This window comes from Chelonoidis abingdonii, chromosome 26 (genome assembly GCF_003597395.2).
Source record: "Chelonoidis abingdonii isolate Lonesome George chromosome 26, CheloAbing_2.0, whole genome shotgun sequence".
Lineage (NCBI taxonomy): Eukaryota > Metazoa > Chordata > Testudines > Testudinidae > Chelonoidis > Chelonoidis abingdonii.
Window position 1 is genome coordinate 14,660,025 of NC_133794.1, and position 26,790 is coordinate 14,686,814.

A 26,790-nucleotide genomic window follows, 5' to 3' on the forward strand; every position below is an offset into this window, starting at 1 on the left:
AACGTAAACACGAGGTGCTGTCCTCAACCAATACCTCGAAATGTATTTAAATTGCAAATAGGAAAAGTGTGAGTTTTGTTGTGGTTCCTGTAGAAAATGTAAATATATTCTAAAAGTACAAATCATTGAAAATTGCAAGGGATATATTCAGGACAGGAATGTCAAACTGCACTAAAAGAGAACATCTAACTTCCAGACTAACGTGAATTCGGAATGTTGTCTTTTTTTACTGCAACTTCCTTCCAAATCCATAGTTCAGGAATGCTCTAAAAGCCACATTATCAGTTGAGCAGTCGCCATGTTTTTTTTTTCTTTTTGCTCCCTTTATGTGATATTTTCTCATAAAGAACACAACCACTTGATTCCATAATATTGACCAATGCTCCATGAGAAAACGAAGAAAGATGGATAATTTATGAATTAATATTCTGTGGGCACTTGAGATGTATTACTTTGAATTCTGGGCTATTTTGTGATCAGATATCAGGAAACCATAAAAAATTCTGTGCTTCAAAAGCTCAGTGTTAAAAAAAAATAAAAGAGAGCGAGCGAGAGAGAGAAAGTTAGATTTGGTTATGAAATTTCAAATTTAATTCAGATGTGTTTTTTCCCTAAGAGTATCCCCCTTCAAAATCTCCCCTCACGCACTTAATATTTTCTCTCCTTCTTCTAAGCCATCTTATATTTAGAATTTTCAAGACTTACTTTCAATGCATACTTAGTTTCAACTGGGGAATCAACACAAGCAAAAGCAATTTTTCCCTTTCTTGACATCTAGCTTCCTATTGGCTCAAATCAGGTCAGCTGACTTTGTCATTTTGTCTGTCCTGGAGTAGAGCCTTCCCTATAACAATCTAGTTCAGACTACAAACTGGAGACAGAAATAAATATTAAAGAAATCATACACCCAGGTATAGAGGAAGATATGAATTCCTATTTTACAAACCCATCGTTATCTTGCCATCTAACCAGTGGCCAAGATGTGCTACCTAATGTAGCTCTCAATTCAACGGCTTATGACCCCGTCAGGCATTTTTCTACCTATGGAGCAGCCGTTGCTCAAAACCGGATTTACTCTTCTCCTTTTTATTCACCGCAAGATAATGTTGTGTTTAGTTCCAGCCGAGGACCATATGACTATGGATCTAATGCTTTTTACCAAGAAAAAGACATGCTTTCTAGCTGCAGGCAAAATTCTATGGGACACAATACACAGACTTCAATTGCACAGGATTTTACCAGTGACCAAAACAGGAACACTTCGCAAGAACAAAAAACTAGCATTCAAATATATCCATGGATGCAGCGCATGAACTCCCACAGTGGTAAGTTTTACAGCTTGGAGATATAAATTAAATAAACTGAACCATCTTTACGACCATCTCCCTAGCAGAACAGCCTCCGCTACTTTTTATGGCCCCATAAAAACAATAATATAGCTCCTTCACAGTTGCCGCTACAGGCCTTTTATTTGTTAAGTTGTTGCAAGCAAATATGGCTTGTTATGCTCTTTCTAATTAAAAGACTTCGAGAGTGTAAAATATCTATAATAAAGTGCAATGAGCTCTGCTTTTGAGTTAAGCACAAAATATTACTTGGGTTAAGATAAGTTTTAATGATAGGTGAGTAAGTCCATTGTTTATTGGGACGGGAGGATATGTAAAAAGGATCCCTCCTTGTGACAGATTTCTCCATGGGAATTTATGAAATTTGTGTTGCTAACACAAAAGAGGAAAAGTCTATTTCTAGTAATTAAGGCAACACCTAGTTTTCTTTTCTCCCTCTCTCTCTCTCTTTAGTTTTTTGGGGGAAATAATTAAAGCAAGACTCTCCAAAGCTTTGCAAGGAGTAGCATGCCTCGATTAGAAACCATTTGTGCTGCAGGGGCTGAGTGTGATAACTTGAATCTGGGTAAACAGGAGCTAAGAACTGGGGAGGAGGGGGGTTTGACAATAGGGATGTAGGATGGAGGGGAGGGGGTTGAAGGGGAATCGATTTTGTGATTGCAGTGATCAAAATAGATATATCTTCACTAAGGTATATATGTATCACTAATTAGTTTTAGTTTGCTTTGTTTCTGAATCCCTAGGAGTCGGCTATGGAGCGGATCGTAGAAGGGGTCGCCAGATCTATTCCCGCTACCAGACCCTGGAACTGGAAAAGGAATTCCACTTCAATCGCTACTTGACAAGGCGGAGGAGGATTGAGATCGCCAATGCACTTTGCCTAACGGAGCGTCAGATCAAAATCTGGTTCCAGAACAGGAGGATGAAATGGAAAAAAGAAAGTAACTTGAGTTCCACTCTGTCTGGGGGAGGCGGCGCAGGCGCTGGGGCAGCTGCAGATAGCTTGGGTGCAAAGGAAGAGAAGCGAGAAGAGACAGAGGAGGAAAAGCAAAAGGAGTGAAAATTGACGGCTCAGCCCCTCATGCCCCCCCCCACTCCCCACCCTCACCCCTATCCACATACACGCTATATTTATCACTGGCACAAGTTATATGTTTGGCTACATTAAAAAAAAAAAAAGAGCCAAACGTGGACATGAAAGACAGACCTTCCCTCCCACTCACCCTCCACTCCCCAATATTCAATTCATAACTTGCTCCACAATCCCTTCTAGGTTTTGACTATAAACCCTCACTTAGCCCCTATTTATCTAACTTTGAACACAGTTTTCTTCCTAAAAAGAAATTGGCTTGCAGGAGGCAGAACACCCTGTAGTGTTGCCTAGTTGTGTTAGGATGATCCTTGTAAGATGGACTCTATGTAGTTGTTTTATTATTTTTATCATCATCCAGAAAAAGAGTTTCCCACCATGTTGAAAATAATTCCCTGAAATCTCTTTCCACGTAAATATAGCATTTTCAAGAGTAACCTAATTGTATTTAAACAATACCTGGGCTCATCATTGCAAACTGTGACAGTTTATGTGTGAATATTTTTAGCTGTATTTGTGGTATTTGTATTTATATTTATGTTTAGCACTGTAATGTTCAACAGTATAAAGTGAATGGAGGTCTATAGCAGTAGAAAAAAAATATCTTGTGTTACACCCTCTCATGTATAAAGATCATGTCCAGAGGACTATTGTTGAGTATTTAATAAAACTGAATATTATTTTTAAAGTTTACAGACTGGCCTCTGAGATTCAGTTGGAACCCCTCATGTTGAGAACAGCCTGTTAGAAAGTTCACTTATTGTCTGTGTGTTTTTCCTAACAATCAAATTCCTTTATCCTTCCCTACACATACACACACACACTCACACCCCTCCTCCATACTTCTCTCATTCAAAATTATTCCAAAAGAGGAACTCTACATTTTGTTTTGTCTCCTTTATTTAGTCTTATTACTGTATTGTTAAAGGGCATTACAAATCTGTGCCATACCTCTCGCTTCCTGATTAAAAAAAATGAATTTCCAAAGTTCAAATAGAATTTTTATTGCAGTCCTCATCAGGCAAATTCACAGGTCACAGAATGTTTGTTGCTGTTATTCAATAAATAAACAAACACATGCATTTGAAATTGCTGATGAACACCCAGCTTTAAGCAATCACACACTTTCCCAGACTTACTTAGACCATTTTTATAGAAAAGCTGGCACTAAGTAGAGGGTAATTGACAATATCATACGATGAAATAAACAATGTTAATATTACACTTCGGTGGATTGCAGACTTATATAATGCGTTATGAAGGCTTGAACACAACTTATATTTTATATCCTCTGTCGTATACTCAGTACAAAGGCATTTACCAGTGGTACGAACATTCTGTATCTAACACATATGGTGGTACGTTAGGGGCATATCTTTCCTGGAAGCCCCACCATACTCTTAGAGCTTGTCTTAAACAACCAGGATTCGGTTGAAATCAAAAGATCAGGGACGTTTTATAATCCCATAATTTGCTTATTTTCCACCTCCGCTTGTACACGTTACATAAAACGGCATAAGAAAGGAGAGCAAAATATGCATTTACCAAACAATAGTCTTGCTACACAGTCAAGAAAACAGGAAGGTTAAAAAGAAATAAAACAAACTGTTGTTTCCCTGGTCTGCATTTTAATAGAAAAATTAGAAGTGTATATATATGAACTGTCATAACATTTAAAGCAACAGGCCTTGAAATGGATTTTAATGGTTGTCGTTGTGTGTATATTACAACACGCAAGTATCCTAGTCTTAAGGCAGTCTAGCAAAAGGAGTCATCTTTTAATGCAATCACTTAACTAAATACCCTTGAAAGGAGATTTGATTTTCAGTAAGCATCCAGCACAGGTCTCCCTACTTCTTCAAGCAGTAAACTGCAGCGGTAAAGGTAATAGAAATTGTAAACTTTCGGTCATTACTGTAGATACATGACAGGAACAGCCCATGCTTAACACTTCAGAGCTTTCTTTTTCACATATACCGAAGCTAAGGCATTGTACGTGTTTATTTCATTCACCTAAGCCATGAAATATTTATGGGGAGGTAACTTTATGGGATTCACTGACAGCGAACACGTACACTGATATCAACACATAACAACGCACACAGAGAGATACACAGAGCTAGAGTGAGTATAATATATATGATGTGTGTATATATAATATGCAGCTATACACAGCAGATGTGAATATATCTATTCAAATCTGCTGTGTATAGCTGCATATTACAGGAGAGTTAGATGATAAATCATATGTGCATCCATATGTACAATGTATACATATATGCAATATATACAATATATGTATACAGTATATATTGTATATGTAATGTATTGTGTTTAATATATATATCACACACAATACATTACATATATTATATAAGATATATGTGTGTGTGTATATATGTATGCACGAATTGGTTTATTATTCTAATAAAATAAAATATAGCGACTAACAGTTCACACTAACGCGTTTTGTGAATTAGAAATCCTAAAGCGGTTCGGTCTACAGTAAATACACAAACATATCTATAATAACACAGATGTGCACACAAACACATGTGAACCCCCTTCCCACCCAAACACAGCTATATGCGCATGTTTCTCTAAAGATGCATATAAACCATAAGTTGCTATTGTAGCCACATAATATATGCGCACAAAGAAAATAAAGAGAGAACATATTATGGCATGTAGCTAAAGACATTTCGCACCACTGGCGTTATCCCACACAAAGGCAAGAAAATATGTCCATGTCCGTCTCTGAATCTCTGTCAACATATAATTAGCCAAATCTTCCATTTCTTAAAAGGCAAAATACTTTTATATGTTGGCCACCCTACACCCAAGCTCAATGTATACACTGAGGGGGCATGGGAAGCAGTATTTTATGAAGCGTTGTACCACAAGCCTAGCACCAGGTGACGCTATAGTCTCGTTGTCTTGGTTTTTACTTGGGGCCTTTAGTTTGCTTTGCCAACATATCAGATACGTTTCACAGGCTTCCATCAATAACCTCCTGGGGTCATCAAGCCAAATTTATGACTGGCCAACACAGTCACGTGGTTCTATTTAAACATGCCATATTTGGGCAGCGCACATAGAATAAAGAAAGAAGAATCTCCACCTATAAATTCTGCACTTTAGAGAACAAAAAACCCCCTGAACTTCAAAGGGCCACAAATCAAGCCTAATCAAAAGGGTGCAAAAAATCCGACATGAGTTCTTACGTAGCCAATTCGTTCTATAAGCAAAGTCAAAATGCTCCTGCCTATACCATGCAAAGTTATGGGAATTATGGATCTGTGTCTGAGGTTCAGTCATCCAGGTATTGCTACAGTGGGCTGGATCTAAGCATCACATTCCCATCCTCTGGTTCTTCCAACTCTCTGAACGGTTTGGACATGTCTTCAAGCCCTAGAACTAACCCCGACCGACCTTCCTGTACAGTCATGGGTTCTTCAGGGCACTCTCTAGCCAGAGACGACCAGACTCCTCTAAACCCAGGAATTTACAGTCAGAAGGCTGGTAACACGGCGTTGGAGGACAGATCTAAGAACACTGGCGAGATCAAAGCGGAGCCGGTGCAAACTACACAACAAGGAACGCAACAACTGCAGCAGCAGCAACCACCACAAATATATCCGTGGATGACCAAACTACACATGAGCCATGGTAAACTTTCACTTCTTGATTTTGTTTCACAGGATTTGCCTTGGTTTTATAGGCCATACGGGGCAAATAATAAAAAAAACCTAAGGTCGTAAATTTTACGACTAAGGCATCAATTGCTCGTAAAACTGTCCACTAAAAGGCTTAGAGGCTATATACGCCCAAATTTATGACAGCATAATTGGATCATAGAAACAAAACATGTATAAAAGGCAATATTCCAATTTTTTTGGAGGGGGTTTTAAAAATACACACGTTCTTTTAGGCTTCTCTTTAAAAAATATTAAATAAAAAAACATATAAAAAGTCATCCCGTCTAGATAGACTTGTTTTTTCTCCTTCCACCCTCTTCAGGAGAGAATCCAGCCCATGAAAATATATTCCCCTCTTTTGCACACTTTCTTAATGTTTAACAGGGAACAGGTTCTCTTCTGGGCAGTCTGCATACGTTTGATCTTTAAAGAAAACCCAAACAAACTTTAATCTGAAGGTGTTTATAACAAGAGAAGCTACATGGTGACCCTGGCCAAACCTTGATGTCTTAGGCAGATACAATTGTCCTGGGGATAACCAAGGGGCCTTATTTATATTCTGTTGTGTTACTATTTATTTTTGGAACATAATTGTTTTGGCTTTTCATGTGGTGTCTTTTATTTTCCAGAAACAGATGGCAAACGTTCCAGAACTAGCTATACTCGCTACCAAACTCTGGAACTAGAAAAAGAATTTCATTTCAACAGATACCTCACACGCCGGAGGCGCATTGAAATTGCCAACAACCTGTGCTTAAACGAAAGGCAAATCAAAATCTGGTTTCAGAACCGGAGAATGAAGTGGAAGAAAGATTCCAAATTGAAAAGCAAAGATTCTCTCTAAGGAGCAGGATGACTCTCTAAAGAGAGAGTCAGCAAATATTTACACGAGTTTTGTTGTAATCTACCTTCAGAAAACTTTTCTTTTTAGGGTGGGGAGGGGGTCGTATAGCTGAATGGACTGTGTTACATACCCTCACAAATCCATCAGACAAAGGAGTTATCTTATTAGTATGCAAAAACCTGCTCTTCGCTTCATGCAGAATTTAGTGTATAGCTCTTTAGATTGTTACTCAATGTTCTAACCTGTGCGTTCTGGGGGGCGGGAGGGGCTTTAGGAATAATGTTACTCAAAAACAATCCGCAGAACTAATGGGTTATATTTTATCAGTGCTATGGTAATCATAGCAACAACAACAACAAGCTGCCTAAGGGAGAAAAAAACGCAAAGTAAGTTGTCTAAAGTCACAGCATTCTTCCTTAACTGCCTGCTTCACCTTAATAGGAGAAGGAAAAATGCTGATATATTTTACTGTATATAAATTAACCTCTGTATCCTGGAGTTCTACGTAAAAGACCTGACATCTCCACTTTTACTTTCGGGAAGCCTGAAAGAGAAATGTTTACCTTGTACGTGGATTGGATGTATCCACAGCTTATTTCCTAGATGCACTTGTCCTCAAACATGGCAAAAACTCTGAGACGAGTTGGTTTTGTTTGTTGGTTTGTTTCGTTCGGACTTAGAATTCATTATTTTTTTATTATTTGCATATGAAAAGAAAGGAATGGACTATGAAATAGTCGGCCTGAGCAATCATCCGAAATATCTGTGCAGAAGAGTAAAGCATGTGGGGGAAATGAATTATCTGGAGCTAATATTATTGTGTATTTATTTGTTGCGTAATTAATGTAGATTTGCTAAATGCTAAAAATATATAAAAAGCAAAAATTTGTACATCTTTGTTTAAATGTAGTCCATTTTAATAACTTGTTTTCAATAATGTACTCCGTATATTTATTGGTTGCAGTTTCATATGTGAAAGACCATGGAACTTATATTTTGTCATATTAAATAAACACTAAAGAATACAAAACTTTGGCGTGCCAGCTGAGATAAGCCCCTTTGTGCTGATTTTCCTTCTTAGAGCTGTATTCAATCCTGCTTCTAGTTTGCTTAAAATCTCTCTGGAGATAACAGGGGCAGAATGAGGGGTCCATTTCCTTACTGTACACTTATGTACTTCGACCCAAAGAAGCTTTGAGTTATGTGTGCTTTTCAGTGACGGGATCTTCTGATTGTAGATGGCTAGATAGAATCAGCTCTGAACAAAGTGCAACACTGCTGTTATTTCCAACATACAAATAATATGGCAGCTTTGGCTCCTTCTTCTAAACCAAATGAACTCCTTTTGGAGTCTATATTCATTTCCCCCAGCTGACAGATGGCTTCTTCTACCAGGAATCTAGTTTTCAAAGACTCCCTCAAAATGTATAGTTCAGAGAAAATACCCATCCCAAAACAGCCCAGTTTATACCTCGAAACACTCTTTAAAGAGACTGGGAAGCAGCTTAAGAACACTCAGGCACAACTCCCATTGGTTTAAATGGATGTGTTGCATGAGTTGGGGTCTGTATAGTGATATGTACCTTTTAGTGACTATAGGCTATAGGCCGTATCCAATGCCCATTGAAATCAATGCTAAAACTACCATTGACTAAAGTGGGAGCAGAATGAGGCCCATATTCGAATAGAGGTTCAGGGTGAAATTCTGGCTCCACTGAAAACCAATGGCAAAATTGCCACTGATTTCAGTGGGGCCAGGATTTCACCCGCAAGGTTTAAAGTGGGAGTTTAGGGTAGACTTTTCATTTTTAACCTGCTCTTCATTAAAGTTACTTTGTCTTTAGGATTCCACAAGATCTGAGCACAACGTGACATTTTCTTTGGTAATTAAAAACTTATACAGAAAAACTCGATACTTTAAAAAAATGTATTTAGAACTACTGTTTTCCAATCCCGATTATTATTACTATAATTATTATTGTTTAAAGTGATTGGCCTTATTTAGTATTCTTGAAGTTTGTTTTGTCTATCTGTCTATGCATACACACATCCATACGACAGACACATATACAAACAGATGCATATATACAATTATATGTGTGTATGGATGTGTGTATATATATATTAGTGTGTGTATACAAACATATATTTGTCTGTTACTGTGTATACACACACGCTATACGTATAGACAACACATACTACTAAGGTCATCCTTGATGTGTCTTGAGAGCTATTTACAGTAGAAACAAATGCTTGAAGAAGCCAATAGCTCCATAAAACTTTATAGCATTTCCTTTACACATTTCAAACAATGGAACAATTTCCTGAACCTGGAAACAAAAGTTTCTTTTAGTGGTAGGCTGGAATTCTTTAAAGGTACAATTAGTGCTCAAATGTGGAGTGTCTATATGGCGTTCTTATTAAACATGGATTTAGGACCCTACCTTTTCCTGGTGTTTTTATGTATTTATTCATTGTTAGGCAAGTTACAAATATCAAACAATGCTTTCAGTAAGGCTGTGACATTTAATTTTGCTGTCATTTAACAGTTCATTGAAAATTCCTTTTATTTTTCTGGAAGAACTGTCATTTCCCCGTTCATTACAGTGAAATACTGCTAAGCAAATCAAAACTAGGTTTGTAAATTTCTTTCTGCCTGAACCAGTTTTAGCTTAACGCTCTGGCCCTCTGACTCTGTGGGCCTTGGGTAATTACAAATAGAATAATAGGGTCTTTTGACTATTCCTTTTAGGTTTTTATTTTCTACTCATGCTGTGTAAATCTATTGAGAAATTGCTCAAGCACAGAAAATAATTTGGCGTATACTGGTGGCTGTTCACTAAGTAGTTCTGTATCTAGTCTTTTTCTCCTTTCTCTTAAACACTATCTGTTAAATCGTCGACAACATTTTCCCTTCCTCCTTCAGCGGTAAACTGTCAAGAAACAGTTAGACTTGACAGTTAAGGGTTAACAAAATCAGATCCATTTTTGCTATAGCTAAGGGAGGAGTGGGTTTGGCTGGTTCTGTTTTTTTGTAGTTACTTCTTTTTTAAACCCAACACATACAACTCCAAACTTTTTCATTGTCATAGTGCGAAGCAACAGTGTAGTTATTTAAGATTAATTAGGTTAATCCTGACTTTCCGGGGGGAGGGGGCATGAATTTATTTCAACCCCTCTTTTTCTTTAAAGAGTCATGTTCCAGGACTGATTCATTTTTGATTGTTGTTTTTGCTGCTTTCTTGAGAGGTTTTGTTTTTCCTGTCTGCCTCTCAATCCTTTCCCAAAGATCGCTGTAAAACCGAGAAGGAAATAAAAAATGACTTACCTTTCCCCTGTCATCCGTGTCAACCCAGTGTGAACTTAAAATGGCCTCAAAAAAAAAAAAACCACCACCACAGACCAAAGTTCCATTTTTTTATAAAAAAAATCCGGCATTATTGTTACTATTAACATCATCATTATTATTGAGCAAAGGGCTTTTAGTTTAACTGAGAACATGAGAACATTAGCAGAAATACTCATGGCTTCTATGTGAATTTAGTAGTTTAAAACTTTTGAAGGTTATTTATGTGGATGGCCCTAAGCAAAAGCCCTGAATGGCTCTCAGAGAACACGTGATGTCATTAAACTAAGTTTTATGGTTTTCATGGTACTATGGGGAGCTGGACAAACCCACAATATATTTACATCATATATTAATCTTAACTGTCCACCCATCGCAGCTGCTAAGAGCTGTTAATGCTGGGACAGTGGGGACCCAAGGCATTTAGTGTGGATACGGCGTCCCTCAAGACTGCTGTTAGTGAAGGTACATCTACCAAATTGATCCCAAGCGATCTCAGTAAGTTAGATTTCCCCCCCCCCTTCTCTCTCGCTTTCTGGGGGAAAAAAAAATCCATTGCATCCAGCGAGTCTTATTAAAATAGAGCGTTAAACTCTGATGGGCATGGAATTCTGTAGATACAGTGAGGGGGGAAGGTTTTGCTTCTTTTTCTGTATGGCAAACTAGTGTGTATGTCGTTTTAAAGTAATATAGAAGGCGTATAAGGTGAGCAGCAGTGAGGAATCTTATCTAGAAGGAATATCAGACACTCTCCCTCTTTCCCCAGGGCTTGTGGAAATAAGATAAGGCCAGAAAGCTCCATATATTACTGGTTAAGCAGAGACATTTCTCCCCTCACCCCCGTCCTACCCCACTCTAGCTGTAGACAATAAAATACTCGAAGAAAGCGAAAGGTGGAGGATTGGGATTTTGATTCTCCTCCTCCCTTTGGTTTTAAAACTCTGATCAGATAGTTTCGGCTCCTGTTTGAGTTGTTGTTGCTGTTGTTGTTGTTGTTGTTGTTGTTGTTTTTAAATCTTTTTTTTTTAAAGGAACATTGTATAGAGTTTGCTTTTTTAAAAAAAAACGTTACTGGATGGTGAAGTGCATGCGCATTGCTGTGGGGGGAGGTGGAGCTGGAAAGAGATCTGGAAGTCTGACTTCAGTACTCCTTTGATGCTGTTGGCAGGTGTGTAGAGGAAGGCATGAACTCAGAGCTATGCAGGGATTGGAACTAGGCCGAAGAATTTGTAAACTCCCTGTCGCAGATAAGGACTAAGGCTATAGAGACGTGGCATTTTTTCTTCTTCAGAAGAAGAATGATATGATCAGATTACACAAGGTGCCATTAATGCAATCCCTGCTTCTCTCTTTTTGTATTCCCCCCTTCCTCAACCAGGAGATGTTGCTCTTATTCCTCGTGTGTCCTTGGGTTAATGTAAAAATATACCTCCAATGGATAGGTTTCAAACTCCAGCAATGCAGTCTCGAAATGATCTATCGAAAATGGAGCAGGCCAGAGTCCAAACACCTGTCTGGAGCACTGTTTGAGTGTAGAGAAATAGGCTGGTGTTTGGGTGGTTTGCCTTCAATATTGTTTGCCACACACCTAGGCGAAGGTAGTGTTGGGAATGAAGTGCCGGCCCTCATGTTTGAAATCTAACCACAAAGACTATATTATATGCAAAGTTAGACATGTCATATTCAGTGAATGGGGGGCGGGGAGGAGGATCAGGAAATACAGCAGTGACTGATAAATACGTAAGAATTCCTGCCTCGGATACTGCTTGTGTTGTCTCAACTGTACTTCCAGAGAGGGTCTTGGTTTGTTTACATACCACTTTTCCCCCCAGTTCATACAATTGGCTACCTAGCACTGGGTTCTCTGGATCTAAGAGTCAAGAGAAGTGTGTCATCCCAGAAATAACTGCTACTCGTCTTGTTTTATTGACGTCCAACTCGCGATCAAACGACCCTCGTGTTAAACAGCGAAGTGAAAAGAGGGTTTCTCTAGTTCAAAGGAAAAGAAAGGAGGGCGATGTGTGTGTGGGTGGGGGATCTGTCTGTGAAGGGGACGAGTGTGTGCGTGTGAAGATATAAAATGTTTTGTTGCGCTTAAAAAAGAGACGGTGCAAGGTGAAAGTATAGGGCCAGATATCCCAAGAGCTCAGCTCCCGTTTAGATGCTTAAATGTAGGAATTGGACTTTCAGAAATGTTCAGCATCCGGTAGATCCCTTTGAGAACAATGGAGAATCACACTCTTAAGAACAATCTGAGGAAAACCCATTATTCTTAATAGTTTGCTGGGAGCTGATCTCTGACCCAAACAGCCCAATTTTGCATTCTCTGCACCCCGCAAGGAAACCAGTGGAGTTTTTGTGGAATTGGGGAGAAAAAGAGGATCCTTCCCAGTAAGCTTTAGAGTCTTTGTCCTCCAAACTTTCATGAAAAAGGTGTTCCTGGGGAAAATGAGGAGTTCCTCCAAGCAAACAGCCTTCATTGTCATTAGTGATTTGAAAATCAGGACACTCTGTATCCTAGGAGAGTTGTAACCTCTGTCCCTTTACAGGAAAGCAAGCAGAATTGTGACCATAGGCCCCTGTGCATACATAGCCCAGATGCCTTCAAGTGGGTGTTGTTGGTGTTACTTATGGTCTTTATAAGATGCTTCCCAAGCCTTTGGCCCGAAATCTAGGCTCTGATCCCACTCATACAACTCAGCGACAACATCCCACTAGACTTCCAGGAGATTCAGGCCTAAATACTCGTTGTTACCTAGTTATTTATGTCGCGATAAAGATTCAGCCCGTTTCAATAAACAGCAACTCTTACTGAGTCCCTCAGTAAGGTTCTCAATTAACTTAACACAATGGAGCCATATTCTGTACCCTCTTCACATCAGAGTAAATGATGAATCTTTCCGGATTTGCAGTGTGCAGTGGCCAGAGCAGAATTCGACATCGTCCGGCTATTTGTACACGCTGTAGACACGCCTTCAGATAGGTTATTCTTTGTATAGGCATAGGTGAAATCCTGACCCCACTAGAAAAATTCCTTTGACTTGAATGGAGCCATGTGTGTGCTAAAATAAACCAAAGTGTAGTCTTTTAGTTAGGGGAAGTTCCCATTGAAGTATATGCTAATTTTGCCTGAACAAAGACCCCTGGGTGTAGAGTATTTAAGTTTGTCTGTAAGTAGATACTGTGTACATACATGCACCTATAAAGTACACCCTTCGTGTGTATCCAGCATATAAAGTGTCATACAAGAGATATACACAGTGATATGGTGTATGTATAGAGATCCATACATACTTATTAAATATAGAAGATACATTGGGCCTATTTCACCCTGGGCGTAAATTCATTAACTTCTGGATGTTACAACATGGGACTGATCTTTGTTGCAACCTTCTGGGATGATACAATGATAATAATGATAATAATGATAATAAAATGATTTGACCAAATTCTCCAGTATGGACCAAATTTCCAAGAGCCCTGCACCCACAATTGGGCCCAGATTTTCCAAAATGTCTCCGAAGCCAGCAGTTCCCCAGTGTTCCCCTTATGGCTCTTTTCTCTAAAAAGCTTCTTGTCCAGCCAGCACTCCTAGCCATATGTGTATACATCTGCCCCTCCCCCTCTTCGCTGTACCACTGGGTGAGTTTCTTGGGCCCCTTAATGGTGCCACGAATTCCTTCTGGTGCGAGATCTCTCTTCCGAGGAAGAAGGTGAGCTGGGTTTGGCCTGCTCTTTGCAACACAACTTGAGCAGTTGCGACAACGAGGAAATGAAAGGTACAGTAGGGGTGCCATCATTTCTAATTGGGGTGGGGCAGGGGGAGGACCCAGAACACAGACAGTTTTTGCCCACCAGATCCTTAATTTCTTCCTCTCCAAACAACCCAGTAGATTGAGATCACTTCTGCTGTTCACACTGAACCGGGAGTAGCAGCATTGGATTGGTGCGTCACTGTTTTAAGTCTCGGCGCGGTGGAGTAGCCTCTTGGAAAGGGGGTGGGGGTGTCTGAAAAAAAGACAAGAAAAGGGGTGCCCTGTTAGCAGAAATAAATCGCAACCGCTTCCCGAGCTCTCTTGCCCTTTGCGAAGCAAAATGCAGCCCCGCTGCAAGACTAGTCCCAAGGCGCGGTAGCTCCTGGTTCTAGGCTCTCTGGGGCTCCGAGGCCCGGGTGGGCGCATGGGTTCTATGCTGCAAAGCGCTGAGTGAATCTGGAAGGTCCGAAGCTGTTTCATCGGCAGGTGGCTTCGATGCAAATCTCGGCTCCAGCCCGCACGTGGGCTTCCAGAGGGCTGTTTTTCCTTTTCCTTGCCTGAGCTCCAACTTGTTCCAGGTTTAATAATCATATAACAATGGGGGTGCTGGAGTGAATAGGCTGTAGACTTAAGTCTTAAACTAACTCAGACTTCGTGAAAATGGAGATGCATTTACAAACATCCCCCAATTTCTCCATAGATAAAGGTTATTTTAATATTTAGTGTGGCCAATCCCCTACTTTGCCTGGGGAACACACCGCCATAACTCTGTGCCTGGACAGAAGCTTTAGCGTTTTGTATCGTAAAGCACATTTCTCTCATGAACGAAGGACCCAAGGTTTCAATGAATTAAGAAGTTTCTTCATAAGGAGACATGGCACTTTTCAAAAACAGTCATTTTGGTCGTGATAGCAAAGAACAAGCCCTCTGGATTTCTTGGCGCTCTGTCTCTTCCCCAACTCTGAGTTTCAGGGGGGAAAAACCTCGCTCACACAAATGAACGGATACAATTGGTTTTCACCTGGAAATCCTATTCATAAAGATCATTATTTGTTTGTGCTTCAAGAACAAGATTGATCTGGCGCAAGAGTTACTAGTTCATTTCATCTTCTCCAATGGGGAAGTTCTTGCCATCTGAAATCGTCAACTTTTAATTTAGGTTTCTCCAGAGCTAAATATTTCTGAGACGTTATGATAAATGCAACGTTTGTGTTTCCATCCCTATGACTCTTCTCTGTATTATTATTTTTTCTTAATGTATATGTAGTTAGCTAACATTTCACCACGAGAAGATAGAAAGTTAGCTTGGAAGATTTGTGTACTTTTATGGCACCCAAAATAGCCCCAAGAATCCACCTGGCATGCGCAAAGTGGAGTCACGTGATCACTGTTCTCCAGGCAAGAGAAGGAGTTTGCACACACTCTAAGATATGTTAAAAAACAAACAAAAAAGAATTAAATATATTTTGATTAGCAAAAGCAAATGAGACATTCAGGCAAGTTTGTAACTATATCAGTCATCTCTCCTTCTCCTCCCAACAGGTGATACAATATTAGCAAGAACTTGATATTTTACCTAAGGTTGCGCTGTTGTGGGAGGGTTTTTTTTTTATCGGAACATAAATACAGTCCAAGTTCTGCCACAGTATAGAGGATAAATTGCAGGGCTCAACTATATTAATCTTTGTGCGTTGTCAGTTGGGATATTTGAGATTCAGAGGCATTCCGCTTAATTTGGAATTAAAACGGAGCTAAAACCTACTTCGCTGAAATTACTTTAGCTGCAAGATATTTACAAGTAGCATTTTAAACTACTCGTTTTGGGAAAGGAAGGGATATTACTTTAAAATAACAGCACTTCCTGGCATTTTAGTACCTTAAAATCGTACATTTTGTATTGGAAACATTTATGTTAAAGGTGAACAAACTAAACACAGCAACAATAACCAAGAAAACAGAAAACCATGAGTTCGCAACTCCAAAATTGCAGCCACTGCGAGTCAATGTAATTGAGTCACATCCTATTATAACAGTGCGAATATTTCATTATCTATTGTAAGAAACAACCAACATCTGTGCTCGCCTGAACAAGACTTGCAATTGAGATAACCTCATTCCATTTTTTTTTTCAAGGTAGAGTTATAACTTTCTTAGTCACCCTCAGAAGATTATACACGGAAAGGTTTGCAGTTGCCAAAGATATGCTATATTCCAAAAGTAAACATGTTTTCGGTTCTTCACAGTCACCGTATTTGATGTGCCTTGTAAATAGGATGCGAAAGCGAAGAGAAAATTGGGAGGTTTTACATTAGGGACAGGATCTGATTATTTCCAGGGAATCCTTTGCAAAGCAAATTTAAGGAAAGTCTATTTTCCAAGTGTCCTCCTTTCAACAAAGAATCGAAAGGTGCTTTAGTTTCAATGCTCCACTCATAATGAAAAATAACCATTCAAGTCATTTAAAAGCACGATGCCGAGTATTGCCAAGGGTATCAGAAGTAAATATTTGTATTGAGTACAGGCTAGAGTGCTCTGAGCTTTGTTATGGGTACTAAGAGATTTAAGACGCTGCATGTCTGACACAGGAAGAAAGTTTTGGTGTGATTTGAAATGTAGATATATTCTTTCAAGAGCGTCTTTCATTGTCTAACTCTTCCTTCGGTTATAGGTTTCATGATTAATTTTTTTAAAAACTCAGTGTTGCAGCTGGTAAACTATTGTCATTTCCTCAGCAGATTTGGCTGCTTTGGTTTTTAGCTTAAATAACATTTTTTGAAAACTGTTTCAATTTCAGGATCAATAAAATAGCCAAATTCAAAATTTTGTTTGCCACCTTCGGACCTTATGAATTAAAAGTTTTTTTTTAAAAGAAGGTTAATATTAAACACTCCTGTTTACAAGAAAAGCATTGTGCGTATTAATTACCTATGTGAGCGGAACCATAATGCCTTCGAACATACGTTTAATGTGGTGCTGAATCCAGAAAAATGGGCTAGCGAGAGGTGTACTGAAAATATCCAGCTAAAGAAAGGCACACTCCCAGGGTGAGATTCACTTTGTTTCAGCTCGCTGCTCTCTGATTTTCTCCCAGTGGTTTTTAAACATTATCTCCCCCTTTTCCTCTCTCTTGTAAGAGTCACGGTGCAGAGATCTTCTGCCTATGCAGATTGTACTGATGGATTGATTTTATTGATTTAGTATCTGATTCTAAAAGAGCATTCCTGTCAAATGATGTTTTGATCTGGGTTTTCCCGGTCAAGTGCTGAATTCCGAGTTATCGACTTTTTTTTTTAACTTGAGATTTCCCTTTCTCCCGGCAGATATGAATGTACTTTCCCTTATTACCCCTGCACGAATTGGAGATGCCTATCCGTTCACCATATCACTTCTTCATTTAGAAGGAGGAAGCCTTCCTCACTGCGAACCCCCCTCCCACTTTCGCTTCATTGTTCCACTGATCAAGACTGTTGGTTACTATTTTTTAAATTCCATATTTGTTTTCCTAGCCAAACCAAAACGCGAGAGGATTTGAGGCAACAAGATAGTTTGATAGAAAAGAAGACATATCATGTTATTCCCCCCCCTTAGAGTCTTTATTCTGAATCCTATTCATTTTCTCCTCTCCCTCAGTAGATATATCTATACAGACATTATATATATAATCCTCTCTTGGCACTCAACAGATTTCTCTAATTCATGTCTCAACAACAAAATAATCACATGGGAAGAGAGAGCTGCTACTGTTGACCTTTCTATTTATTTCTGTCCGCGGCAGGATTAGAGTTTGCTTGAGTTTAGGTAACATGAACTGGAGTGTAATCTACAAGGAACTGTAGTCATCTTGCAAAGTGAACATAGCTAGAGTTTATGGATGATCCTGTAGGGCATAGCCTGAATGTATCTTTCTTTAAAAAAATGAAACTTTCTTTTCTGTAGGTTTGGCCATGACAAAATGGAGAGAAACAGCAGTAAGTAATTCTTTCTTTCTTTCTTTCTTTCTTTCTTTCTTTCTAAAACAAAACCAAAATCAATGTCCTTGGTTTTGAGACTCACAAGCCGTGATTGCATATATTTTGTTTCATCTTTCACAAAAGGGATGGCTGACTAGACTTTTATTACAGGAGGCTTTTTTCCTGTCAGGAAGGGAGGGGGCGGGGGTTGTAAACGCAGGTAGGTGTCCGTTTTGATCTGTCGCTAATCACAGGAAGTGAGGGGGTCTGTGTCTTTAAGGCTGTAAATTCCACAGATACGCTTTTACTTACATTCTCAAAGGTACCTCCGAAAAGATTTTTTTTAAAAAATAATCTGGTGCTATGGTCTGGAAATTGTCTTTTGTGCTCAATATACCTCTGCACTGTTGTCGTTAAAAACAAAACAAAACAAAAATAGTTGTATCTTTTGCCTGGATCCCCAGCCTAATCTGAGGGAAGACATAGGGGAAATATTTGGAGCTGATTTTCTGCTAAGGCAATTAATAAGATCTAAAGACTCATTGGCACTGGAGATGAATGCATCCAGTAGCTTCCTAAAAAGGTCTTCAAACTTCCCTCCCTTTGTTAATAATATTTGCCCTAAAAATATTGAATTTATTTTGCTTAAACATAGCCCAAAGAGAGGTCAACTGAGCGTCTCCTTTGGGGGAGGACAGTTATTAATTATTATTATTATTAGTATTATTAGTATTATTATATCTTGTATTATGGTTCTGTTTCGTATATTCCACTAGGTTGATAGGCTTATGTAATTAAAGACAAGGTAGAGGATGGTTGCTGTTTTTCCCTCCCTTTTTCCTTCTGTTTTATATTGTGTACTTTTGTGGCTGTGATGCATAATATCTGGCAGGAGAAAATCATACTTTACAAAAATGACTAAGATTTGTGAGCTAACTAGGCTTCCCAGTAATAAAAATAGAAACACACACACACACACACACACACACACAGAACGGCTTTCCTTGGAACACTGAGAGCTAAAAGATTAGGTATATGCTCAGTAGGCATATGGGCAGAGTAAGGCTTTGGGTATGCTTGCTTGATTGCTACATCTGATTAAATACATTTAAGTGAGAAATTAACAGATTATCAAAGAGATCCACTCTCGACGCCCATAAAAAATGATCTGAGCCTATGTGTGTATATAATCCGTGCTGAAGGCTAACTTCTTTCTCTACAGCAGCTTTCAGTCAATTTCTCTCTTTCTCCCTCGCTTGCTTTTTTTCTTTCTCTCTCCCTGGTATCGTGAAAAGTGACCTCTTTCCATAAAATAGCATTCAGTCTCTCTCAGTGTGTGTATGTATGTGTGTATACACATTGTGCTGTTTTTATAAGACAACATTCAGTCAACGTAGGTTGTAAAAGAATGATCTAATAGGCATTCTCCAATTAAAAACAAAAAGCCCCCATTATTTTTCCTTTCCTGACACTTTGGGTCGGAATAAAACATTTGACTGTTGGGGGCGAGGGAGGATCTTTACCTATAGACACAACCTGACACTTTACTTCTGTCTCTGCTTTCCTTGGGTACCTGTCTCTGTCGAAATTAATTCCCCATAATACTGTGGAGAACAGAAATATAAAGCTTTAAAAAAATAGTCCAGTCTCAAAGTTGCTGGGTCATGTGTAAGCGAAGAAGTGGAGTATGAACAAACCTATATTTTATGTTAGTTTCCTACCATGCTGCACTGGCTGATGCACTATCCCTGAACTAATATCTAATTCCTCTTAACTTATTCCAAATGGATGCTTAAAATAAGATTTTCGGATCTAGAGAGTCTGTTATTATTAATATTCGCTGGCATTCTGTTCTGCTCTCATTTCATCCCACCTTCCACTTTTTCACCGAGCCAGTCCCAGCTGCTGAACTCTGGATGGGATCCAAACAATCTGTTGCCTTCACAGCCCCGTTGCAATCTCATGTGGGTGCATTTCTGGTACCCTAGGTGTTCACCTTTCCCTTTCCCTTTCCCCAGGTTTTGGCGTGGAAACCCTTTAGCCTTTCCAGGAATCGAACAATTATTCAGTGCATCCGAGGCCAAACTGAACGAGCTTAGCCATCTCTTTTTGCAATAAGGCAGCCGATTTCTTATCAGGTTTGAATTGATGCTAGAGGCCTGGTTCTGTATATCATTCTTGAGATTTCTCTTGTCCAACTACGCGGCTCCTTTTGCTTCTGTAGGCTTGACTAATGACTGCTGCAAACCACAATGCCTGCAGAATTCTAATCGCCAGGATAAGCCGGGCAACATTTACACTTCTAAATTTATTTTAAAGTATTTTACAGCAGTCCAAGTTTAGTTGAGTTCTGCCTGCTGCTCTGGAGCTGCAGCTACCACCCTCGAAATGAGTGAAACTAATAAACGTTTTATTAAAAGGTTTTGATGGATTCACCTTGGGGATTAACTAAGATAATAGTTTATTACACAGTGAAAGATTAAACTGAAAGTACCCTAGTGAAAAAAATAAACATTATAGATAACAGAAAACTCCTCTGCAACCATTATAGTCCATTGTTGTCATTCTCCACTGCCCAATGAAATTTGTTTTAAAAAATACCTCATTTGGTAGCTGAAGGCAATTAGAAGGTTTCTCCAGAACTCCATGTGTCTTGTTCGCTCATTAGAATACACATGGTTCCGATTTTATACTCTGTATATTTGTACAGAGTGCGGGTGATCGACAGAAAATCGAGATAGGTAGGAATATCCAAAGATAGGAATCTTATGCAGAAGAATAAACTTATCACACTGGATCATTTTTCTTCATCAGTCCTCCAGTGCTTTATAGAACTGTTTTCATCACCTAAAACAACATTGATACACACAAACGCGTGTGTCTGTCCCTGTGTGTATATATGTGGGTGTGGGTGTGCATATATGTGTTAGTCGTGTATGTGTAAAACATACACTCACATGCAGAGATATGAATAGATACACAAATACTTTAAAACAGTTTTAGATGTGGAATATGTAATCTTTACACTTCAAAACATAATGTATCTGATACATGGTTATAGTATGCATATATATGTGTGTGTGTGTGTACTTACATATATATATTACAACTATAATGTATTGTACATATATATATACACAGTATATATATAATACGTGTGTGTATGTAAATCCTGTACATTTTGAATATAAAAGCTGTATTCATTAAACTGGCTAGGAGAACTGATATCTGTAAGGTTTTAATAACAGCTATTGATTCAAGCACTCACCAGTCTATAACCTATACTGAGGAAATCTTTGTACATCCAATCTAATTAGACACTCTATCACATATACGTATGGTAAGAGCAGTTTGGCCATTTGAAACCCAAGGCAGAAAGGGTGCTCTTTTGTTGCCCTTTGCTTAGAAAGTGTCCAGTGATTACTTCACATCCCCAGAGAAAGCCAGCACAGAATTGATTTTAAATTGCAAAGGGTGTCAGGACCGACCAGAAGTGCCTGCAACCTGTGCTTCTTATTTCCCCACAGACTCAGCTTCAGAATGAGAATCACCCATCGGAGTTTTCCATTTGCCATTTACACTCCCAACTGTTCTGTGGCGAAAGTCACACGAAGTGTAGCCCCAGTTCAGCTGGATTATTTACTCTTGCGCCAGCTAGGAAGGGAATCCAGCGGAAAGAGAAGGCATTTAGCAGGACGATCTGAGGCAGGGAGGCTCTCTCAGCAACACTGAAAATGAAGGCATAGTAGGGTTTATCAGAGTCACCCTAAAGATAGTTGCGGGTCAGGACAACATAGCCAACACTTATATTGACCCTTCAACCTCATGAGAGGTTGGTATGACTTTCTATTCCCCTGCATGATTTAAAATAACTAATATTATCACTCTAAGCCATTATGCTGTCTCAGTGGCTAAGCCCAAATCCTTTTTTTTTTTTTTCCTGGGCATCGGCTTTCAAAGTTCTTCTCAGGAGTTAGGTGCTATCTCAGAGAAAATCAAACTATAGAAGTGCATTCTCTGTAATTATTAATATTATCACTCTGGGGGAGGATTTCAAGGCTAAATGGATTAAGCTAGTAAGTGCCACTCAAGAAGAAGTTTTCTAGGATAATACAGAACAAGAGCTGTCTAAAGTTTGTATATATTTCCATAGCATACAATAACATCCACCTAACTTCCACTGAACAGTCCTCTCTGCAACTCCCCCCTCCTCCCATCCCCGTAGAAGACCAATGTTATCTTTACAACTTAACCTATGGTTAGCAGCATGAGATGAGTCATTACAGGTATTGTTTGTGTAGAAAAAGTCAAGGAGAAACCCTATAGCCTGTATATATGTCACTTAAAAGGATCCTCCATCAAAGTTTTTTCTCCATGCTGAAAAGGATAGAGCAGTCAGACTCAGAAAAGATTGTGTTTCGAATTTATTGATTATAACTAAAATACATATTTTCAGCCTTTTAAATAGGGTTGAAGAGTCTAAAGGAGAAAACGGAAGTGATCAGTGGTAGTTATTTGGACCATTACAGACAAGCAAATATGGTATAATAAATAAATAAAACTCTACCGATCGCAGGTTAATTAGTTAATTTCAAATCTTTTAAACAGTTATTCTTTAAGGACGATCTCTGACAGGTTTGGTTTGCTAGTTCTCAAAGCTGCAACACATATATTTTCTTTTCAAGCTAAATGAAATCACACGAGAAGTTATAAAGAATTGAGACATAACTCGTTTACCCATCCTGGCTACTTTGATCTATTAAAAATCTCTCTTAAAAAAAAAGTAAAAGCATGTTTCCTACCAAGCAGGAAGTTATTTTTAGGCTCCATGTAGGTCAAGTCTTGAAGAGTTCATGAACTGAGGCAATATTATTATTTATTATTATTATAATAATTTTGTAATACAGATTCAAATCTCCTCTCAGCTAAAAGGAGTTCTTCGCCAAAACCAGATTTTTAAGGGGGGCTTGGGAAAGGTAATAGAAAGAAAACCAACAATTTCTCCAGCATAAAAATGAAACATCAAATTAGTTTGCCTCTGGGCTTCATTTTTCCCCTTCTACATTATAACTAGTTATTGAACTAGCTAGAAGATCTAAAGGCCATTTGTGAGGAGACAAATTTCAATGGAGTTCCCCCATCAATAACTCCTTGGCAGTGACCTATTGGATCAAGTCAAACAGTTGAGGTGAAATTCAGGTCACGCTGTCTAACCAATATTAAAATGCGCCCACTTTTTAAAAAGCCACTTTCAACGAGATTTGAAGAAAATTGAATTCCTGGGTGGGGTAGGAAGGGGGGGGAATAGAGAAAGAAAGAGAGATTGAGCAAATGGTTTGCATATTTTTTTACAAACAAACAACAAGAATTCATCTTTAATATTTTAGAAAGAGGGGGTAAATATTTACATTATTACAGATTCGAAGACTAAAAAGAAAAATGTGAAGGATAGTACTTCTCCTGACATGCTCTGGTTGTTAAAATCGTTTTAGGCCGATTCATTACTTTTACTGACAACAGATTTAAGAAAAAATCAATTAAACATTTGCATATTTCTTTGCATAAATTAGACCTGTCTATTTGCATTATGAAGGAACAAAAAGAAAAGGTCTCTTTTGCACTTACTGCTTTCAAGTTGTTAGAAAAATTAAAATTTAATTAATTACATGTCATTGCATATGTCACACAGAAACCAACTATTTTTCTTCTGCAAGAAACTATCTGTCTTCCCCCCCCAGCACGCACACTAATGTAACTTATTGTATAATAATCACCTTAAAATAAACCCTTAAGTGCTTTGAAATAAAACTCTACTCAAAAATTTATTTCCTGCCTATGAATCTCAAGAAGAGATAGTTCATAGTGTGAGGTTTGTTGTTTTATTATTATTATTAAACATGGAATAACAAAACCCCAGTAGATAGGTACTTCAATTTTCTAGGATGCACAGATTGCTAATGGCTTGAGGTACAGGTTACCAAACGGTCAGTATGGTAATAGCTGAGACAATGAATCCGCAGGGACAATAGTCACTTATTTTTCTTCAGTACTGTCAGAAAGGCGCTTTGTACTCAAAAATGTTCTTGAAATGGTAACCAGATCTATATTTTGCAACCTGATTCCTGGGTAGAGAAGGAAATAAAGACCAGAAATTATTTTTCCGAGGTGCTATATTTCTCTTGGCGTTGTCAGTCCAAAACTGTTTGTCGACATTGTTGGGTTGGCTGGGGAAATTGAGGCGAAAGAGAGAGGGGTGGGAGGGAAGGTTTTTAGACAAAAGAGCCAGATTCTTGTACAACTATTCTTCACACGTCCTTGTAGACTTATTTTATGGCGACAAAAAATTCTGCCAAACACTTAAAGCAAAAGACACATCTAAAAACTCCACTAAAAAGAAAAAAAAGAAAAAATCAGACAAGTGAGGGGGGAAATATATTTGTGCACTGCTTAGATATAATGTGCATGCAACTAAAATAGAATGGGGGGCTGAATTTAGATTGACAATGGAGGAGGGCCAGGCGCTTCTTGAAATAAAACCTTTATATATATATATATTTACAATTAAGTCCCAAAGCTGTAAGAATAACAATTAATTGAAATAAAATTGCAGATCTCCCTTGGCCATCTGGAACACTGAGCCAAAGGCTTTTTTAAGCCTTCCAACTGTAGGTCTGCAGCTCATTGGTAGAAATTGGTTTGAGTGACCTTCACGCCTGGGATTTTTGAACTCTTTAGTTGTCGTTGTTGTTTATGACAACCACCAAGTATATTCTTAGATAACTACCTGTGGATATATTTTTTTAATGCCTCTGTTCTGTGGCTTACAGAGATTCGTCCATTAAAAAGACATGCCTAGGTAAAATTACTTTATTAACCTACATCTTTATTCAATATCCCCGCAGCCTTGGGGAAAAAGTTTTTTGCATCAATGTGAACAATAAATGTCAAAATCCTGTCTGAGTCCAAGGTGCTTGGACAGCATGAGATATAGCTAGTGAAAAGGAATTTATTGGACCGATTTGAATCAATGTTTTGAATAGCAGACTACATTTCCATTAATGTCTTTTGCATACTCCAGATTCTTCCCCCACCCTCCTTGCCACTTTTCTTTAGAGAGATAGAACTCTACTCCCTTATGTCAAGAGATGGAACCTATCTAACTTTAATAAAGTGCGGCTCAGCTTTGTCAAGCCATTGGGTAAGCAATTAGATAGGCCATGGGGAGGGGGGAAGATGCCAATAAAACCAATACATGCTAGATAATAAAAATAGCAAATGAGTTTCCACATGTAACAGTGCCAAAATATATACGGGACTGGGTCTTTGTGTGAGGAAGTACACGCAATCACAAATATGCAAAGCCAACCATATCTGTAAACATCTTAAGCAACATGCTGAGTGAGTGGCCTGTGCACGCTCTCCAACTTCCCTTCAGCCAGAAAGCATTATGCTGAAGTGCAATCCTTTCCCTCCCCATCCCTCAAACCTCAACACCACAAGTGCCAAATTATACAGTCGTCTATATGTACCCTGTAGAATCGAATTTGTGTGAATATTTGAGAGTCACAAATTCGTCTCTAGGGGAGTATATGGACGATGCCAGAGCCTTGTAAAGTTCTGCTTTCCTTTGATTCCCTTAATTGCAGCTGTTCTAATTAAATCCTCAAATACTGGTTATGTCATTTTAAAAGGTAGTTATTCAAGTGCAAAACAGCCTTAGCTTCTGCCAGGACAGCGTGGGGGTGGCTTGTTAAAGGTAGACTGAATAATAATGATGATTGGGGATGAGGATCATAATAATAATAAAATCACATTATTACTTTTCATGTAAAGAAGAAACAGCAGAAGTCTCAGCCAACAGCACAAAAAGCCCCAACCATTTCATGTGACTGATTTATGGCGTTTTACAACCCCATAAAAGCTGTAACAACGAGCCAAAAGCCTCCGACACCGCTGGCACGTTTAGTCTAATAAATAAAACATAAACAGTTAACTTTATGTGTCACTTTTATTGTTATCAAGTAAAATATGGCAATGCCCTGCAAGCTATGATTTTCAACTATAATTGTTATCAAGTAGTACAAGGGATTAATCCGACTCCCTCTGCCCCTCTGTTTAGTGTAAGCTATAGATAAAGCCCTTAATTGCAATAACTGCACTTTCCAAAATATTTACATCGATTTCCAGTTTCTGTGCTTGCACAGGGGGTCTATTTGTCCTGACATCTGGGAAAGCGAGTCATTTTTATATATGTTATCTCAATCTTACCTTCCGCCCTCTATTAAAGTAGCTAGTTAAATGGGTCTTTTCAGTGGACGTTGCAAGGGAAACTAATTTCTGGCTGGATGTGGAGCTATGAACCATTTTTCTTTCTTTCTGTCTATCATACATGTATGTTTATTTAAATGTATGTATGTATGTATGTATGTATGTATATTATATCGAGCTTTGTCACACTGGAAAGGGCAGAATTTTGAATGATGAAAACAAAGCATAATCACCCTGTAAAAAACCAGTAGGAATAAAAACACTTAAGTAGTTTTACAAGTAAAGGATTGTTGTCACTCCAAAAGCATTCCTGCCTTCTGAGTGGCTGGAAAGACTGTGTAACTATGATCTTTAATACACAAATAGATCCTATCAGTTTCCAAGGAAATGAGATAGCTCTTAAGCAAACGTTGGGAGCATTTAGAGAACTCTAAATTACGGAGCCACGATTTGCATATTCCCTTTTACCTCTCAGGTAACTTGTTTCCTTCCC

At 38.6% G+C, this 26,790-nt stretch overlaps 2 protein-coding genes and 1 long non-coding RNA gene across 5 annotated transcripts in view; all 3 read left to right on the forward strand.

Moving 5' to 3' along the window:
• Window positions 1–26,790, forward strand: part of LOC116828463 (uncharacterized) — a 66,534-nt gene that overhangs the window by 10,282 nt on the left and 29,462 nt on the right. Inside the window, exons 1-2 of one of the 2 annotated variants that reach the window (XR_012654895.1) lie at window positions 10,746–10,822; window positions 18,016–18,047. This is a non-coding gene — a long non-coding RNA (uncharacterized LOC116828463). Of the gene's footprint in view, window positions 1–10,745; window positions 10,823–18,015; window positions 18,048–26,790 lie in introns of those variants that run through there. The other variant, XR_012654894.1, reaches the window with a different exon arrangement.
• HOXC6 (homeobox C6) lies at window positions 860–3,073 on the forward strand. 2 transcript variants are annotated; one of them, XM_032786712.1, is made up of 2 exons: window positions 860–1,325; window positions 2,066–3,073. In XM_032786712.1, exons 1-2 carry the CDS (start codon window positions 926–928, stop codon window positions 2,404–2,406), a joined length of 741 nt encoding a protein of 246 aa, XP_032642603.1. In that variant the 5' UTR covers window positions 860–925; the 3' UTR covers window positions 2,407–3,073. The 2 variants fall into 2 exon arrangements, with proteins under 2 accessions (XP_032642603.1, XP_032642604.1); XM_032786713.1 differs by having other exon boundaries at window positions 2,090–3,073.
• HOXC5 (homeobox C5) lies at window positions 5,582–7,217 on the forward strand. Its single transcript, XM_032786714.2, has 2 exons — window positions 5,582–6,105; window positions 6,764–7,217. Exons 1-2 carry the CDS (start codon window positions 5,649–5,651, stop codon window positions 6,976–6,978), a joined length of 672 nt encoding a protein of 223 aa, XP_032642605.1. The 5' UTR covers window positions 5,582–5,648; the 3' UTR covers window positions 6,979–7,217.

Bases quoted from the DNA above. Each gene is read 5' to 3' on its own strand.
- HOXC6 (XM_032786712.1), top strand. From the start codon at position 926: ATGAATTCCTATTTTACAAACCCATCGTTATCTTGCCATCTAACCAGT. The intron at 1,326-2,065 runs GTAAGTTTTACA...AATTAGTTTTAG, and splicing joins GCGCATGAACTCCCACAGTG to TTTGCTTTGTTTCTGAATCC.
- HOXC5 (XM_032786714.2), top strand. From the start codon at position 5,649: ATGAGTTCTTACGTAGCCAATTCGTTCTATAAGCAAAGTCAAAATGCT. The intron at 6,106-6,763 runs GTAAACTTTCAC...TTTATTTTCCAG, and splicing joins CAAACTACACATGAGCCATG to AAACAGATGGCAAACGTTCC.